The sequence below is a fragment of the Lindgomyces ingoldianus genome (genome assembly GCF_010093535.1).
Source record: "Lindgomyces ingoldianus strain ATCC 200398 unplaced genomic scaffold BDR25scaffold_22, whole genome shotgun sequence".
Lineage (NCBI taxonomy): Eukaryota > Fungi > Ascomycota > Dothideomycetes > Pleosporales > Lindgomycetaceae > Lindgomyces > Lindgomyces ingoldianus.
The window spans coordinates 838,565-857,021 of NW_022985183.1; the positions used below are offsets into that span (position 1 = coordinate 838,565).

At 45.9% G+C, this 18,457-nt stretch overlaps 5 protein-coding genes across 5 annotated transcripts; 2 read left to right on the plus strand and 3 right to left on the minus strand.

Annotated features, from left to right (window-relative positions):
* Window positions 1-1,700: 1,700 nt before the first annotated feature.
* On the minus strand, window positions 1,701-2,256 carry BDR25DRAFT_315646 (uncharacterized protein; the record flags this gene model as incomplete). The annotated part of the gene is made up of 3 exons (XM_033691538.1): window positions 1,701-1,999; window positions 2,053-2,124; window positions 2,175-2,256. The coding sequence occupies 3 exons, from the start codon at window positions 2,254-2,256 to the stop codon at window positions 1,701-1,703; spliced, it is 453 nt and encodes a 150-aa protein (XP_033546041.1).
* A 2,187-nt stretch (window positions 2,257-4,443) lies between these two features.
* Window positions 4,444-5,718, minus strand: BDR25DRAFT_356971 (uncharacterized protein; the record flags this gene model as incomplete). The annotated part of the gene is made up of 10 exons (XM_033695737.1): window positions 4,444-4,484; window positions 4,510-4,666; window positions 4,700-4,752; window positions 4,812-4,885; window positions 4,953-5,042; window positions 5,106-5,185; window positions 5,244-5,361; window positions 5,410-5,502; window positions 5,554-5,597; window positions 5,638-5,718. 10 exons carry the CDS (start codon window positions 5,716-5,718, stop codon window positions 4,444-4,446), a joined length of 831 nt encoding a protein of 276 aa, XP_033546042.1.
* A 307-nt stretch (window positions 5,719-6,025) lies between these two features.
* On the plus strand, window positions 6,026-9,979 carry BDR25DRAFT_372417 (acetyl-CoA synthetase-like protein; the record flags this gene model as incomplete). The annotated part of the gene is made up of 5 exons (XM_033697228.1): window positions 6,026-6,537; window positions 6,691-6,881; window positions 7,035-8,197; window positions 8,408-9,465; window positions 9,560-9,979. Exons 1-5 carry the CDS (start codon window positions 6,154-6,156, stop codon window positions 9,977-9,979), a joined length of 3,216 nt encoding a protein of 1,071 aa, XP_033546043.1. The 5' UTR covers window positions 6,026-6,153.
* Window positions 9,980-11,850: 1,871 nt separating this feature from the next.
* Window positions 11,851-14,213, plus strand: BDR25DRAFT_394534 (uncharacterized protein; the record flags this gene model as incomplete). Its single annotated transcript, XM_033698314.1, has 14 exons — window positions 11,851-11,904; window positions 11,962-12,149; window positions 12,186-12,244; window positions 12,299-12,534; window positions 12,570-12,625; window positions 12,661-12,681; window positions 12,717-13,038; window positions 13,081-13,155; window positions 13,209-13,256; window positions 13,300-13,389; window positions 13,433-13,501; window positions 13,561-13,588; window positions 13,643-13,754; window positions 13,842-14,213. The coding sequence occupies 14 exons, from the start codon at window positions 11,851-11,853 to the stop codon at window positions 14,005-14,007; spliced, it is 1,524 nt and encodes a 507-aa protein (XP_033546044.1). The 3' UTR covers window positions 14,008-14,213.
* On the minus strand, window positions 13,837-18,202 carry BDR25DRAFT_394535 (uncharacterized protein; the record flags this gene model as incomplete). The annotated part of the gene is made up of 27 exons (XM_033698315.1): window positions 13,837-14,155; window positions 14,208-14,343; window positions 14,372-14,387; window positions 14,458-14,553; window positions 14,635-14,694; window positions 14,746-14,895; window positions 14,977-15,239; window positions 15,289-15,364; window positions 15,537-15,695; window positions 15,746-15,768; window positions 15,854-15,930; window positions 15,982-16,039; window positions 16,246-16,378; window positions 16,436-16,509; window positions 16,547-16,652; window positions 16,746-16,829; window positions 16,878-16,946; window positions 16,982-17,032; window positions 17,064-17,140; window positions 17,204-17,370; window positions 17,399-17,425; window positions 17,461-17,487; window positions 17,557-17,616; window positions 17,643-17,719; window positions 17,749-17,869; window positions 17,903-18,057; window positions 18,116-18,202. 27 exons carry the CDS (start codon window positions 18,200-18,202, stop codon window positions 14,053-14,055), a joined length of 2,532 nt encoding a protein of 843 aa, XP_033546045.1. The 3' UTR covers window positions 13,837-14,052.
* Between the last annotated feature and the right edge of the window lie 255 nt (window positions 18,203-18,457).

Below are 18,457 nucleotides of genomic sequence, written 5' to 3' on the forward strand. Positions count from 1 at the left end.
ATTAGCTATAGCTACTAGCTAAGATAAAAATTCTTATATATTTAGCTTAAGTATATGCTTAAGAATTACCTACTTTTTATTATTCTTTAGTGTTTATAAGTTAGCTATATAATTAGCTTATAAAAGTTATTTAGTGTGTTATTTATTTATTATTTTTTAAAAAACTTTATACATAGCTATAGTATATTACTTTAAAAGTATTATGTTTTATTTAAAAGCCTAAAGTGTAGGCTATATCTAACATTTTTTAGCACATTTAAATAGTGTTATTAGGAATGCATTAGTAGAGAAAGAGTAGTTTAGTAGGGTCTTAGTAAAAGTAAGCAACTCAGGTGTGTGAGCAACTCGCCTGTAGTGTACGTTAGAGGAGGTTTGCAATTACATATTGCCTAAAATATCACAAAAGTCTCTTAGACAGCTAGACAGAGAAAGCGCTTTTAAGCCCCTAATTAGCTAGCCTTATTAGTAGAGGAGCTAGTAGGGGTCCCCCTCCTAGTTGCAGGATCCTTAGGGGCTCCGAGCTTCTCTATACAGTCCGCTGAGCACCTGAGATAAATACAATCACACTCGAGCTTGAGCCAGTTGCTCAGCTCCTACGAATTACAAGGCGCTTGGCTGCGACTTAGTGCGTTAAGCAGCGACTGCAGTGCTGTTGCGGAGACGCTTAGCGTCCATACTGACGATCTAACTGGATCCAGCAGCCCTGTGTGGCTCTAGAACCCCTTTTGCTATCGATTATTCAATTAAGTTAATTAAAATTCCGAGCGCAGGTTAACTTGATCGCTAATTTTCTAGGGCGGCGATTGACTTAACTCAATTGACAGCAAGCAATCAAAACAAGCAAAAACTATTAAGGTTCTTGCTTGTTAACAAGTTTGGTGGAATGCCTTCTCCTCAAAGTCCTATTGCTCGAGATTCCAGATCTAGGGGGGGGGGTTTAAAACGCTACAATAATGTTTTAGTCTGCCTGGTCTCAAGCGAGCTACCCTGGAATCATCAATATGCAGGAGTTCAGATGCGAAGATCCTCAAAAGGCGATCGATGGCGGTTGTAGTCTGGCTCCGTGTGAGTCTATGTTGAATCAATTAGAATGTGTTCTCTTCATAGAGAGTTAGAAAATGTAGTTGCGGAGTGCTAGGGAATGAGGAACGGTGAGATTAGGTGATGTCTTGAAAAAAGCATTGACGAAGTATTAAGGGACCTATTTACAAAGGAGAGAGAAAATGAATTAATTGTATGAAGTGAGATAAGAAGGCTGTGATTTAAATTGTACCCCAGCAAGCGAGAAGCAAAGAAGCGAATTTCCATCCCTTAAGTCCTGTCTTAACTCACGCATATCTTTGCACCTTTGGGCCCTCCAGCCTTCACGTGGTCCGATTCTTTCCAAGGATGTAATTTATTTGGCAAAGCATTCGTTCGCAAGAACTCAATGGCCTTTTCAATGCTAGGCAATTATAGTCTAAGTAAATCGTATAGTCCAAACTAAGGCTATCCAAAACTATCCGCACGTCAAGCGCCTCGTTTAATCGGGGTTGGACTTATAAGCCGTAACCGTCCCGTTCTTCGAGTTAGAAGGCATGATCGAAGTTATGCGGATCAGAGACCCTGTGATGGCCTGCGAGAGCGGCAAATCCAGAGAACACAATGAAAGTTAGGATCACGACCTTGAAAATCCCCAAGAAGCTAAAAAGCCTAATTCCTCATTTCGGAAAGATAGAGTAGAGAAGGACCGAGAATGTAATCCACATGACTGCAATTCCCCGGGCAGCCCAACCGTCAGGAGTTGTCGAGCCTGACGCATACAAGACATAGCGCCCGAACGCTAGACTGTTGCCCGAAGAGAAGCCTAGGAGGATCATTTGTGAAGCAAGGACAGAGGTTGCGGCGTATTTAGGATGCCGGTAAACGCGCTCAAGGTAGTTCTTTTCGCCTCCAGAACGAGGGATTGCCAGACCAAACTCGAGAAAGACCGATAGCCCAGCAAATGTGAGGATCCCGCCTGGCTAGGAGATCAGGATTAGTGAGCGAAGTAGAAGGCACAAGATTGCATACCGATTACCCCGAGCATCGGGATGACTCCGACAGAGCCAGTTGCAGCGAAGATACCAGAGGGCGCTGAAAAAACTAAGGGATGAGTGAGCGATTATTGTTACTAACAGGCCTTGAAAACATACTTCCCGTGCCAATCATCTTGTTTAGAATGAGAAAGACGGCACCTGTGACACCGAGCTTTCTTGAGTCGGTGTATGCATACATATTTTCATCCTGAAAAGTACCGTCATACTCCACGGTTTTGTTTAAGTCGCCGTGCAGCGTAACCAATCGGAAGTAATCCGATTCGACTGGGAGTTTTCAACCGCCCTACAACTCAGTTTGTTAGTACAATTATACAATTACTAGAGGAGCAGAGGGGACTACAAGTTGTAGTTAGTATAAACTAATTTACTATACTTATAATATAATTGCTAAGAATTAGTTTGTAGTATAATTAAATAAGGCAGATTTTATATAATTAACTAACTTACTAAGCTTACTAGCAACTAGCCTATAATAAAGCTAATTCTTTTACAGCTGTAGCGCTTAAATTATTACTTTACTAAAAAGATTCCTTTTAAAAGTAATAGTTCTTCTGCCTCTAAAAAAAGCTCTCTTACAGTTGCAACTAGTAGCTAGTATAGAGAGGAAATTAAAGGCTATCTTAATAATAGTAGAGTACTGTAAATAACTAATTTAGAGCTACTAACTAAGCAGATCTATATACATTAAACAGGTTATAAGATAAATAATACAAAAATAGGTAATTCCTTACTATTTTTTTATACAATTATACTAAGAGGTAATATAGAAAACTCTGCTAGTTGCACTGCCTATAGCCCTTACGTGCTCTCTACAACGCTAATAACTTTACTTTAAGCCTTACCTTAAACCTTACTACTAAAAAAAGTCTATATAAGTTATAATATAATATACTTTTTAGGCTTAAGTATAATTTAATACAACTTAGAGACGTACTATAACTCTACAATGCACGTGATTGTAACGTATTGTATTCTACAAATTGTAGTCCTTCCTGTTGGTCACGCTGTCGCTGTGCTTGACCTGATTAGTCTCGACAATTTGGCCTAGCTGCGTCGCCATGTTACAGGAGTTCGAGTGTTGTGATCAAAGTTGGGAGTTGGAATAGAATTTTCACCCTCCCCGCGTAGTGCCGGATGGGAAGTCAGCTCCTGCGGAACGGAAAGGTAATATCGCCTGCAGGAGTGGATTAATGAAGCTCACCCAGCAGTGTAAACACACCGTCAAAAATGAGGATTTTACAATCACCGAGTTCCCTCATTGGTGAAGTAAATTGCGAATCTCACGCAAAAGGGCGAAGCTTTGTGCCATAGCGAGACAGTCTTGCGAAAATTGCCTTGGATTACATGGTAGCTGTGTTGTCGTCTAGCGGTGAATCACTCAGCGGCGGCGGCGGATCAGGAAGGGCAGGCGTTGAGAGAAAACGGAGTAACAATTGATGTTGGCTGCCTTTATCGGATTACTTGCCAGGTTCTGCCATGGTTATACTATTGATGTCGTGATGCGCATCCAATATTGCGATCGCAACTCCACCACACTCCGCGCCCAACATCATCATCAACTTGGGTAGCGTAGTATGCCAACCGAGCTCAATCCGAAAGCCGAAGAGAGGCGCAAAGAGATGTGGAGAGGCGATGCCCCCGAGATGGAGGATCACGGGCGGGGTTGTTACAGACACCCAAGCGGCAGTCTGCGATGCATACATTATGCGCCTCAGATTCCTCGATCACCCGGCCGTTGATCGTACTGCGAGCGCGAATGTAGTCGTTGCACAAACTATGTGGCGCGAGTTTCTCCATTACTATATTTGAGAAAGGCTTGATAAATTGCCATGATGCAGAACGGCGTAGAGACCTCGAAGACCATTAGATCTCTTCCGACGTTCCGGACTGAGAGGAAATTTTCAGTCACGGGACTAACCTCCATTCCTTTAGAAACTTGGGATACGACCAATGGCGATTGCTAGCTCGTCCGAAAGTATCTATAGTGATATTAGATAGGAACCAATCTATATCGAACTTTGCTTTTCTTGCCTTTGCGCCCGGCTGCATGCAGCATACCATTATCGCGTATCCTCCTGAGGGGTTAGAGATCACAAGCCTGATCGAAAGACGGTGATGCCTCAACTGCTTCCCACTCGAAACCACATGGAGATGGCGTCTCCCCAAGGCAGAGACGGTACTTGATTGCAATTTTAGATATGCCCCAAAGATTTCGATTCCTTTTCCCATTCGACGCTAGAGCGTTAATAGAGCACGGCTTCGGTTTCATTTGTCATCTATAATTTGTGAGATTCAGTACCCTCCCTATTAGTAAGACAGGTCTGTCAGCGGTTATCTAGCTCAAATAGCAAGTCTAGGGAAGCCATTACGGATACCTTTCAGGTGCTTCATCGTTGGTTGCGAGAACTCACTTCATAGTGCCCCGGTGGACAATTTCCTGACGTGATCGACCTGAGTGGCTTATACGCAAAGGGATCTGCGAAGCTAATGGCGGAAGTGCAATTGAAGCGATCCTGATAGAAGTGATGACGGGCCATCTCCCAGGCCGATACACCCACCGATGTATCCTCATGGCAAATGGTCTCGGCCTAGATCTATTTTATGACTGTCTTTCACCTCACAGCTACCTGCCAACCTTGAGCAACGCCACTCCCACCTTTGACTCTCATTAAAACTTGATGTCGTTCGCGACCTAACGTCAGTTAATCCATTCCTTCGTCTCAAATGTTGGACATCTGACCACCACGAAGTGACCCCAACAGCGCGGCGCGAGCCAATCCAGCTCACCGATGTCAGACGAAGAATGCCTCAGACCACTCAAATGCGTCTTCTTTTAGAACCTATTTCACATGATTTATATATTCTCTCCACCACGAGGTCTTGAGGTCGGGCTTGCTTTCCCATTTAAACATTTTCAGCCCCAATGCTTCTAGTGGTCCGTGCGGTTCCGTTGACACCTCCAGGCTCCCCGTCGTCGAGCCAAGTTTGCCTGGAAGTTAAATATACAGCAGGGTCTTTTATGACGACGTACTCTCTACCTTGCGAGAGTATTCCTTAAACCTTGTTAGGTTGAATCTCGCTGTGCGTTGGAACCCTGAATTGGAACTCTGACTGTGTGGTTCTGCACTAAGGCGATGTTTTTTCTGAGAGCTCGGTATTGTATACCCCGAGACCGACCCTATTCCGATTCAACACACTGCTGACACACGTAAACTCAGCAGCCACAATGATGTCTCCGTCTTCTGCAACCGAACCCCTGGGCAGGAATATGAAGGATGCGTCGCTCTTTCAGGGGACCCTCAAACGTCAGTGCTGCGGTGGTTCCAGATACCGGGTCAATTTCAGCTCAAGCCACGTTGCGCGGTGTTCGTAAGATTGGCCAAGGGATTCCTCTAGCGCCACGCCTTCGGACTTCAAATGCTCTCTCTCGGCCAATGCATGTGCTTAGGAAACAAGAATGAACGGAGACTGTCACCTGGGCTGGCTCCTGCCATGCTGCGGGTCTCCCATGTCACCCATCTAGGAGGGAATAGACGGGCAGTCTCTAAGCTGAATTAACGATGCAGCTAATCAAGGACCCACTCAATGTGTGGAACTTATCATGTGGTAGAATTCGCTTTAGGAGGAAACTTAACACCATAGCATTTAGTATCACGTTCGGCAAATACTACAAATGAATGTCATTGGCACCGGATCGAACATCTGCATAGGATTGGGTTGCAGAGCTCCTTCTAACATCAACACCGCGATTTCTCACCCACATCTGCAAGCCTCACTTCACTTTTTCTCGGCTTCCGCTAGACTGGAACACCAACACACCTCTGGAAAATATGTCTTTTTTTCATTGGTTTTTGCCCGGATCAAATCTAGAGAAGTTTCAGCTCCTGGCCCCATTTTTTCTCACCTTGCTCCAGTCCACCCACAGGACAAGTTTCCGACCCTGGCCCCACTTCTCGTGTCGTCTCTGAATTCACTTATAAAAGACTGAGAGGCGTCTCCAATACAAGAGACCAGGCTCGAGATCCTTAAAACAGAACCTCCAGCCGGACGTACTTCAACCTAATGTCTTAGTTACATGATGGGGACACATCATGGTCCAGATTTCATTCTTCCGCCCTTTGATCCGACCTCCCCGCCTGCCCTAGGGACACCTATCAAAACTGTTGCCGAACTGATCGATTTCAACGCCGACAAAAATGCCAACTACCTCTTCTGCCTGCAAGCGGAGCGAGCTGTCCAGGGTGCCAAAGATTCAACCTTTCTCCCGATAACCTTCAAGACACTTCGAGACCTTATCTTCGGCTGCCAGCAATGGTTGCGAGAAAATATTGTTGAACTTCAGCTCCCAAATAAGAATGACCAAGGAACAGTTGCCAGGGGCAAGCCAATTGCATTGCTTGTCGACAGCGATATTGGTCTTCTTATCCATTTCTTTGCATTCGTTGGACTCGGTATCCCTGTACGTTGACACTCTTCTTCGTAACATCTCTAGCGGCATCATCCAGGATCCAGGGCATTGACAAACAAGTTTGTGCTAGGAAACTGGTAGAAAAAGAAAAGACAATACATTATTGCTAAGGACCTAAGGGTGGTGCTGACTTGGGTATTTCAGGTACTACTCCTTTCCTCTCGGCTGAGCCCGCTGGCAATCCAGTCGCTACTTCTTCAAACCTCAAGCAATGCCATTCTCACATCCAGCCGCCTCGAAGGTGCTGCAAAGGAGGCTGTCAGTTTGTTTGAGAATGACGGGCGGCGGCCAACACTGTACCGGGAGACTTCGTACCAGCTCTTCATGCGGCCCCAGTCCCCTTGTCATGGTCCAGATACTTTGAGTGGGGAATATGATATCCCCACTGGAACCCAAAGCCACATTCCACACCAAACGTCGCCCCAACTCTGGAATTCTTCGAACGAGCCACTTAAGCACGTCCCACCATCACAGACTACTGGCAATAGAACCTCGCAAATAATCGCATCAGAGCATCACTATGTGGCGGACAATGACCGCAATGTCCTTATCCTTCATTCTTCTGGTACTACGGGCTTACCGAAGGCTGTATTTCAGAGCCATCGGTATCTACTTAGTTATGCCCCGTTCGCGAGTTTTGATTTTGAAGGTCCCTCCGATCTGCAGAAGCACCAAACGATAGGACTCTCTACACTTCCCCTCTACCATGCCTTTGGGCTGATGGCCCCTATGATGTCCTTATCAATTGGCAAGCCTTTCGCCATTGCCCCTCCTGCTTTTGTTCCTTCGGCTGCCTCTACGGTAGAGCTCCTCACTCTTGCTGATGCTAGATCGCTCCTAACAGTCCCATCATTGCTGCAAGACATCACCGAACTTCCAGAAAACGTGGGCCTTGAAGTACTCCGCAAGCTTCAGTACGTCGCATCAGGTGGCGGACCACTTGGTGTCTCTGTGGGCTCAAAGCTTTCTCGGGCAGGTGTCAAGCTTATCAACGGCTTTGGAAGCACGGAAGTGGGCAGCGTTGGTCGTCTTCAGCCTCCCGGACCGGATAACGATTGGAGATACTTCCGACTGCGCAAGGATCTGCACTTCAAAATTACCGCGATCGATCCTCCCACTGTCGAGGACGAAGAGCGCCGATATAAGATTTCAACCAGACCTCCGGGATGGGATTCGGATTTTGAGATGGGCGATTACTTTGTGACAAGCCTCAAGAAAACTGGGCGAGATTTCATGCCCACAGCACGAGTGGACGATGTTATCGTTCTCAAGACTGGAGAAAAGGTCTCTCCACATATTCTGGAGACCATGCTAATGAACCGAGAGGATGTTCGAGCCGCAATTGCTTTTGGCCATGGTCGTTTTGAGATCGGCGTGCTTGTCGAGCCATCTGCTCCCATTCTCGATTCTCAAGTCGAAGAGTTTAAAAACCGACTCTGGGGCACAATCGTCCATGCTGGGAGCTTTATGGATGCGCAAGCCCAAATATCGTCTCCTGCCGCCGTTGTCGTCTTGAGACCGGACCAAAAGTTCCCGAGGTCGGACAAAGCATCCATTTTACGAGAATTTAGCTACGAGATGTTTCGGAGCGAGATTGAAGATGCATATGTGCACCTCGACAAACCCCTTGCTCAGTTTGGAGCCACTAATGGTATGACGATAAGCAGGGCGCAATTGATCTCTACCGAAACTCCTACTGTAAAACCGATTAATGTTTGCAACTCTACCGCAGGTTCTCAGACAACAAATTTGCTCGTTAATGGAATGTTAGCTAGTAGGATTGAATGTGAAGCCCGGTCCGAGTCAGAAGCGCCAAAAGAATTTCCTGCCCCCCAGAAACGCAATTTCATTCTTGATGGAGATGTCGAAGAGAATCTCCTGGACTTGATACAACGAAATATTTGGAAATCACACTTGAAACCATTGAAGAAGACGGAAGATCTCTTCGAGCTCGGGATGGACTCTCTTCAGGCAACGCAACTCCGGCGTCACCTGTTTGCCGAATTGTCCAAACGAAAAGATGTAGCTACCGTCCAAACACAGATACGCCCTGATATTGTATACCAATACCCCTCTATCGCAAAATTGGCAACATATCTTAGCGGGGGGGTTTGTTCTGGATCTGGTGCTCTGGATCATGGTTCCCTACTCACTCTCATAGAGCAGTACGTCGGAAGTCCCCTCCCAACACCAGACGTTAGCGAACGAAATGCGACAGTACTGATAACTGGTGCATCTGGAGCTCTCGGTGCACACATTCTCGCTCAACTGACCTCCATGTCTTCGGTTGAGCGAATCATCTGTCTCAATCGCCCCGGCGCCGACAAGATGAGCCCATACGCGCGACAGTTCAAAGCTAGTAAGCTTAAAGGTGCCTATATTCCTCTTCGTGACGCGGATAAGATCGAAATCTTGGAGGCGAATACTGCCCTGCCCTGCCTCGGGTTGTCTCAATCCACATTTTGGGGACTTGCAACCTCTATCACCCATATCATCCACAATGCTTGGCCAGTCGACTTCAAGCGTACAGTGACTTCGTTTGAGGCCCAATTCCGCATCATGTCAAATCTCTTGGAACTAGCGCTGAATACTGGATCAAGGACCAAATTCTTGTTCGTGTCGTCTATCGCAGTGGTGTCCGAGTACGACGCGCACCGAAGGGAGGACGAGCCGGTATTTGTCCCCGAGCAACCTTTCCAGACTGATTGGAGTTTGCCGAACATGGGGTATGGACAGTCGAAGCTAGTGTGTGAAAAGATGTTAGAGCGAGTGGTCAACGATGGGATGATCGACGGTGTTGTAGTCCGATTCGGCCAGATTTCTGGAGCGATCAGCAACGGGTATTGGAATCCCGCAGAATACGTCCCCAGGATGGTGGCAAACTCAAAACGCATTGGCGCCTTGCCAGAACTGCCGGGTGTAAGTACAATACATATTTCTGAAACTCCTGTCATTTAATTGTCTCGGTTAAAGATGAGTTTCATTTTATGTTCAGTTCCGCTGACACTCACAGACACTCTCTTGGCTTCCCCTTGAAAATGCTGCCTCGACTGTGACGGATATTCTTTTCGCCCCTCCGAAGACCGGTCGAGAGGGCGACAGGTTTGTCTATCATGTCGAAAATCCCTCTCGTCAATCTTGGGATTCAGTTATGGCGACGATATCGGAAACTCTTAATCTGCGTCTAACGCCCTTTGAGAACTGGCTCAATCAACTTCAAAATTTGAATACACAGAAAGAGATACACTCAAGAGAAAATGCCGTAGGTTCCTCAAGTGCGTCCTTGCAGCAGTTCTTTGAAACAGATTTCATTCACGTTGGATGTGGGAATCTGTGCTTGGACACCACATTTGCACGAAGAATCTCGCCATCGCTGAATGAAGCAGAGGCCATAAGTAAAGGACTAGTAGAGAAGTACGTCAAGTTCAAGTAAATCTCATTACCGCGTAGCACTTTCCTTTGACTAGCGCGGCGTTCCATGTAGGTAGAGTATTATGACGAATGCTGTGGTGGAAACGCCGGAGCCGTTGGAAATACTTGCCAGTCTTTCTGTCACCAGTTCACTTCATTAATAAAACGACCTCCTTGTCGCCAAATCAACAAGGTCCCTCCACAGTAGTCACCATGCTACCTAGGTCTTTGTTTGATGACTTAATGAAATTGAATACTTGTTTACGCTCGGTGATATTTTTCGGTCGATAATCGGAACCAGAATAAACATAGTTAAAGGCCCGGCGAGAGTTGCAGGCCTTCGCAAGGTGTCTAGGAGGTAATCCAGAACATTTAGAAAAAGGATCGTTTATGCGTGTACCATAGGAGAAGTTGGGGGCAGCGACGAGAATTGCGAGGTAAGGTGGCGATGCTCCGGCGTTCATCCCACTTGAGTCCTTAGTAGGCCCCTAAGACGAGTTAGGATAGCGAATTTTGAGAGAGCTGGCGACGCCTGAGCGCGGAGAAGGCAAACCACTAGCCATATTCTTATGACTCCAACAAAAGCACTTATCAGGTGGTCCTACGTTTCAGGATGCCCCGACGTAGCTCACAAGCTTCCGAGCGACGACACAGAGTATGATTCTAACACGCGGAATGAGCAGCCGGGCACGACAAGAAGTCAGGGGTGTGTATAATACGCTGTCTCCACTGACAAATATATAGGCATCGAATGCAAGAAACCCAAGATTAGATACGACATCTGAGGTAATTCAGGTGCGTTCTGCTGTAAAGTTTCCTCGGCATAATCAGCTTTAAGGCCCCAGTCATGGTATTTAATAGAACTTAGTACTGTTCCTACTGTTCCTACTAGTAACAATCTCTTAGCAGTTAGAACAAAAGTAAATTGCCTTCTGTTACTATACAGTTAATAAGGCTATAGTTACCGTAGTAACTGTCGCACGTGTCTCACGCGATACCATACCTATGTACTGCAATATTCACTCATTAGGAGTAGCTCCTTTCTCGTACAGTATATAGTCAGCCCAGAGCTCTCTCTCGCTCCTTAGACCTTACAATACACTGGTACAATTCACCTTGTTTGGATCTCAATACCTTGTCGACTCGCTTACCCTATGACCCCTTCTCAGCTCATCCAAGAGTAACTGCTTATACTAATTAATTTCTTAGTGTTTTGTTAACGCATTTACAGAGGATATTTTTATGCATAGTAGTATAAGAGCTAAATGTGTACTAATACACTAGATTTTATACTTTTTTAACTATCCTATTCAATATTAGTGTAGAATAGTGAAGTAACTTTGTAATTTACCTACTTTTTACTTCTAAGATTAATTCTATTATTACTATAAGTATACTAAACTTTATGTAGCACTTAAAGCTTATAGCACTAGTTTAACACTTTTGTAAGCTTTTATTACTTTAACAAGTTAAAGGCTGCCTCTAGAAGCTCTTAAAGCTTTATAATTAAAGCTTTATTTTTTAGTGTTTTTATTCTTATAAGCTTTCGAAGGACTTTTGCTTTAACAACAGCTTAAATTTTAACATAAAGTAAGATAATATTTAGACTAGCAACTTCTAGCTAAAGCCTTAGGCTCTTAGATATTATGTAAAGAGCTTAATTACAGCTATTACCTTTTATAATTTTAGAGTAAAACAATTTTTACAACTATATTAGCAAGATTATGTTAAAATTAAACTCTATAGACTCTCTAGAAACACTAGTTACTGTAGTAACTATTACTGCATATAAGGCAGTTTTAATTTACACTTTCTATAAGAATAAAACTCTATTGCAGCTAGTAACACCTTAAAAATACTACTAACAGTAACAATTACGTTCTATTAAACACCATGGCCCTAGTGCGGCCCTGGGTGTCTCTAGCGGCCCCCAGCACCACGAACATAGTGTCTAAAAATAGCACTAGACGACTATAACTATTCCACCCACGGGTATGACAAAAGAGAGGGAACTTGAAGGGACAGGTGTATGGGCTTGCTGTAGCACCAATGAGAAGCATGTACGACCTCATACGTATCCGAAAACTTCGGGGTAGCGTTCAATGGAAACCAAACTCGACCTACCCCGAGGGCGACTTCATCCTTGAAGGTCTTTATTCAGGCGGTGAAACTGGAATACCTGTTTACTTGGTGTATGCGGAATAACTATCCGCGCTTCGGGGAAGGAGTCTCTTTCTCTCATCAAATGCTGAAGGCTGGGAGGAATTTGGCTTTACTGACCGTGATAGTTCTTATAGTGTTAGCTCTGTATGTACTTGGACAGAATGGTGGTTGTGACAAGTGCTACGACATCTTTGTGTCTCTCGCGTATATTATATGCCTGACCCGATTGCAAAATCTCGATCATGTTCATGCTCCTTTGCGTTGTGGCTTTCTACTTCTCAAACCTCAGCTTGGCGCTCTCCGGGCTGGTGGAGAGAAGTGCCATTGAGATCAAAATGCATCAATCCTTCAGAAGCTATTTGGCGATATGTCGAGCAACACGATGACGTCTGGCTCAATATGCTTGGTGCATCTGTGAGCACAGGCTTGGTATTGACGAGGCGATGAAGGACCTTGAACCGTTTCAGGACAGACGCCTCAACGACGCGAGGCGACATACGTCTTTGTGTCTAGGTAGCTCTGGTTAAACGCCGACTGAAGCTTACCTGGCTTACAGAAGCGGTCCTGAGCAGCCTTTGACGGAACTCGGCTTCTAGGAACCTAACATGTTCAAACGCAAACAAGGAAAGCATTTTAACTGAGAAGTGGCGATTTTTTCCGCAACCTCGCTCAGTATACAGTGCTCCGGTTGCTTCCTATCCATCTAAAGGCGTTGTCCTTGATCACCACGTTGCCCGCTTCCAGCTGAACTGCTTTGCCGCGCTTAGCCGACCCAAGACGGGGTCTTCCGAATTACTCTTCAAATCACCCTCCTATAGCGGCCGCGAAGCTTTAAGTTTATCCCTAAACAAAAATTACGAATTTCAATTTATACCTGAGATAAGAGAAATGAAAATAGAGCAATATCAGCTGCAACTAGTGCGGTATGGCTCAACTTGAAGGAGCCGGACCTTTCGAAAGGCTTACCAGGGGTACGAATTTTCACGAACGCCATGTTTGCTTTCTGCGCTACCTTTATTTGGGGAGAGCCAAACGGTGGGATTATATAAGACAGACCGCTTCTCCTAAATGGCCTAATAAACTTCTAGGTCTTGGCCAGAGTTTTAAATAGAACAGATCGCCTCCTTATCGCGAAGGTCTGTTAACGTATAAGAAAGCGTAGCCTAGAATCTGATTGAGAAATTTATGAGTCGTCGTATCGTCGCTAGATTCGAGAGCTTCTTGAACAGTTTAAGGTGGCAGACGGGGCCTAGGGTGGAAGTGAGGAGAGTCCGACTATATCTTAGGGCTAGGAAAGCACTAATAACTTAAGACGACAAATAGGAGCCTCGAGGCTAACCAGAGCCACATTGTTTGCAGTAACGGAGCTCTCCAAGCCCTAGTCACCTACACTCCTTTCACCCACTGCTGCCTAGCTACGCCACATGCTGCGGCCTAGAGCTATTGCTGGCCTTAAGTCACATGACGGGTTCACCTAGTACTATATAAACCCGTAGTTACCCTCTTTTAGCAATCAATCCAGTTTCTCATGCCTATGGTACTCCTCCTAGCTTCACACACATCGATATGATTGGCGATTACAGGGTGTACAACCGGATAGCCGTGTTCGGGATTGACAAGTGGAACACCTGCAGGTGGTGCCCGAGGCTTCAACACTAATCTACTCAGATGGGGGCTAGGTCTAATAGTTTAGTTTCGGGCGCTAAGAGGGTGAATTGAAGTAGCAAACCTGGTCACCCACCCCTCCATTTTGTATGCTACGGAACGCCAAAAAAAGTCGAAAAGCTCCGTTGCAGCTTCATTGAACTCTCTCTATCGACGCAGTACCCGTCCCATTGTCGCATCAGCCAAACCCTGATACAAAGGCAACGGCCGCCTCACTGCTAATATATGGGGTGGCTAAAACCCGAGCCAACGATCTTATCGCTGCCGTCAATCAACCCAGCCGAATTCATCAACAAAGGACCTGGAGGATAAGGAAGAGTGAGAAGCCTTGGGGAGGCTCTCAGTCGATCCAAAAAGCGAGTGGTCCTCCCTGATTCACAACTGAGAGCGATTTGAGTAGCCCTACAGAGGGTGCAGAGGACGAAAACAGGGCATTCGTTTGCTGTACAATTAAGGATAATGTAGTATGATCCAGGATCATGTAGGAGAACCGGGTTCCATAGTGAATTGATGAATTTTGACCAATTTTGAACGACATTTGATCAATATGTATCAACCCTTGATGCCAAGTAGTGAATTAATTGACCTCCCTCTGTCCCGCCCTAGGGAAGATTTGATAGAGAACTCTATATAGGCTCCCCTAACAGCTGTCGAAACGATTAGCCTACACACTATTGGGTACTTGCAGGTGGGATACTTGCCACTTGCCGATTCCGAAACTTCTTTGATAGGCTCCTCCGATTTCGAATATGACGAGTCTTTCCGTAGCTAAGCAGCGTCCAGTGAGCTTGGCCTGTAGTCAGCATAACCGGGTCATTCCCTGAGGTATGATAGCTCTCAGGTTGAGACATGTGCAATCCTTAGACATTCGTGCCGGAACTCAGACATTGGGCTAGTGGAGGGGTTCACCTTATACACAAGATCACGTGATACAAGTCACGTGCAGCAGCGGGGATTGACAACATTGTAATCATTATCCACACTGTAACCTACTATCGATAAGTCGCTCAATTCTACTTTGGTCTTACTTCGTCGCACAAAGGGATAGTCAGCTCCAGCTGTCCTTGCACCGAGGCACAACTCTTTCACCATATCGGCCCCTCTTCTAAACTCGGTTCGCAATTATAGGGATAGTCTATATATAAGGGAAAAATTAATTGGCACTAGATAGTAGGAAATGAATGTTCTTACCCCGCCTGAAGGACAATTTAGAGGATAAGATAGGGATACGGCATATGATTTAACCACTTTCATCTCTAAAAGGCTCCGAGAGTTGAAGTCCTGGCGTACGGGTGGATTCTTTTCATTTGATGAGCTTTTTGCTTCCTCCATTTTGACGGTGCTGCTGAAAGGCTCCGGAAAAGGAGAAGCAATAGCTGCGGTAGACGAAATTGAAACAAGTACATGGATCTTGTTTCTAGCTCCATTACGTAAAGATACTCCATTCCCTTTCGCTGGTCATGCAAATTTGAGTTTATTGTTTCATGCAGGGGTGGGCAAAACCAATGAAACGCAAGCGGGAATGATCCTGTAAATCCACTCGGCTGTATCTTAGGAAAGTAACCTGCAAGCCATACCACTATTGTAGGTTATGCGTCACGCTGGCTAAGTCGGAAGTCGGGAGTTAGGACTGATTAAACAACACTAAGTTTCCAAGTTGTACATTATACTCTAGGCTGAGCAAATTCCCCACTGTGAATCATTGATGCTCACCACACTGATGAGAAATATACGAGTAGTTTACTCTAGACCAAGACCCAATAGATCTCTGATCTCCGCGGAGTCTCCACTCGGGAGCGTTTTGCTACAATATGCACACCCAATATTTTAGAGATAAGAAATCGTGCGATGGATCCGTAGTTATCGGAAAAAAGGACTTGGCAAGGCACCGTGTAACAAGGGTGCGCATTCTGATTGGATTACGCCGTCATCCTAAGAATATATGGTGTAAATTACATACATGCTGTGTTCTCTCCAGCCGGTCTAGCGTAACGCACCGATTGCGGCGGCGAAAATGAGCAAGTTAGGTAACCATGAGTTTAATGTCTAAGCGATTGTTTCCGGAAACCAAGGGCTTGGCGAAAACTAAGGAAGCTCCCGGACTTCACCTCTCCTGTATGGACTGGAACGGCCTCACACAAAGAGCTAAATGGCCACACCGTTGTACGTAGCAAGAACTAGGCTAGTAGTTTCTACAAGTGGAAAATGTTAGAGTAGAAAGCGATAGAGCCTACTCCGTGGTAGTAGCATCCGGCTCAGGGTTGTTATCGCATTAGATTTAATTAATTGCTATTAAGAAACTTATAATTCTTGCTACCTAATTGCATTCTAGATATTATACAACTACTATATAAAAATATACAGCTTAAAATTAAAAATTCTACTCTTTTTTTATATTTTAAGTATTCTGTTCCATCAAATATGGATTTCCTTCATCAAGCCAAGGATTTATTTGCCGACCATTGTAATCATTTGAAATATTGTTTCTGGCGCGATAGGATTCATACGGAACTACGCTAGCATGGTAGTCCTTCGATTCTTGGTCGGCGTGACCAAGGCGCTCTAATTTCCTGGTGCATATTCTTCCTTCCTGCTGGTATACAAGATCTGAAATGCCCGCTAAAATTGTGATCTTTAAGTCTAGTTACACATTCTTGTTTGCTTTTGGTGGATCATTGTTGTGGGTATCGTGGGCGATATCGAAGTCGTGAGAGGATATCATTTCTAGAGACGAATTTTAATTCGAGGGAGTGCCACCTACTGGCATTGTCCTCCTTCGATAGGCTTTGCTTCCTAACTACCCGTTGAACGTGAACTGGCTCTCGGAAGAGGTATTTGTCATTGTGACATAGCGAATCAGCCGGGGGCTGAGGTGGTCGGCGGACGAATTAAAGGAATCCGTCTTGATCGGGTTGAAATAAGGTACCGGATCCGAAGGCCCCCTTCGCCTTCATTCAGACATCGGCCGTGGTCAATATGAATTTAGTTACCCGTTTGCCTCCATCGTCCAGACCTTGAAGCATCTCCGCATTGAAAATCCTCTCCTAACCGCACCTCCGTACCTCATAGTATTCATCTACTCCATCACGAACTTTTGCTACTCCAGATGAACCAGAGAGTACTAACTCCACATCGTGAGCGCTCTGTATCTCAACTCGGGACTAAATCATATCCATGCCGACACATATCCCGGGACCAGATCCTTCCCCATATCCCTCCTAGCTAGGGGATCTGCATCTAACTTCAACTGATTCCCAATTGCGTTTCGTTTACTGTACCTTGCCTGGAGGCGAAGCGTCGGTTACTTTGGCTATGGCTAGTGCCATTTCCAAAACCACGAACGTATGGGGAACTTCTACCCGTTGTTAGATGGGCCGTAAGCTTTAAGCCATCCTTGAGCGGAAATTATTGCTCACACGCTCGGCGTAACTTGGAAGGATTGTATTGTCCTGATCGTCGCGTTCACCTGCGGTGCCGTCGCTTCGCTGCTTGCTTCTGGCTGAAGAAGTTGAATAGGAAGACGGGCCATGAGACTGGCATCGAAAGTATGGGGAATGGAACCGGGCACGCGTTTTGGTGAGTGTACTGAAGAGGCGTCCGCGTGATTGCCGACAAAAGTACGTCAGGGTTACATGAGCCACTTAACTCTGATGTTTGTCACTTGCTAGGTCCGACAGACCAACTCGTTCTTTCGTGTTGGGGCTACGTGCGATGGCGTAATGACAACATGCTGAAAGTCTGTACTTGCTGCATAGTCTAATTTTTCTTTACAATGGTGTTTCCAGCGTGGCAGGCCGAGATGCGCCATTTACAAATACATATGGCTGGGCGCTGAGAACGACCATTCTATGTCAGACTCCATCCCACCTGAATCTTGCAGTATACTTGTAGGTCTGGTGAGAATTTGGGCTTCATATGCTATTATGCTCCGATACTTGCATGAAGTTGTCGGATCGGAGTCACGCCACCACGTTTTTCACACGTGGAAACTGCAGTCACGGCTGACGCGCAGCTTCCGGTCCGCCTCGGTAAACCGACATCGGCTGCGGCAACCAAGGAAACACCATGCTCACCACCTCGTGTCCTGGCCCCCGGCCGCGACATTCAACTCCACAACCTCATGCTCACACGGGGCCCCGCAACTCGCCTCCGCCTGGCCGCGTCCACTCGTATTCGAGAATAGTCTCCAAGAGTCTCTGGGTTTCGCTTAGTCGTTTCTCCTTTCAGGCACAAATTCCGCACAGACATTGAATACGATATGGACATTTCTTCCTACATCGGATGAGGGCTCATCATCCCCTAGCCTCCGACGTCTTCTCTCCTTTGCGACTACGATGGCCTGGCGTCCTGGCTGTTTGAGGACGCATCGGAACACCATCCTACTTCTCTCGCGAATCGGTCTCCCTTCATCCAGCATGGATTATCTTGTCCTCGGTTCCTTGAACCATGGTAATTCCCTGCCTCCTCTACACCGTAGTGATTTCGGGCTTGGTTAAGGCCTTGGTCTCGGCCGGGAGCAGCATGAACTCGACCCATTGTGGTGTCAGCATGTCCCTGAAAATGAAAGGTGGTTGTATAAGTGTTGCGCACGCACGCACCCCTCAAGAGTACGCGACACCTTGATCTCTGCACTCTACTCTCATCTGCTACTAAGAACGCAAGAGTTCCACTT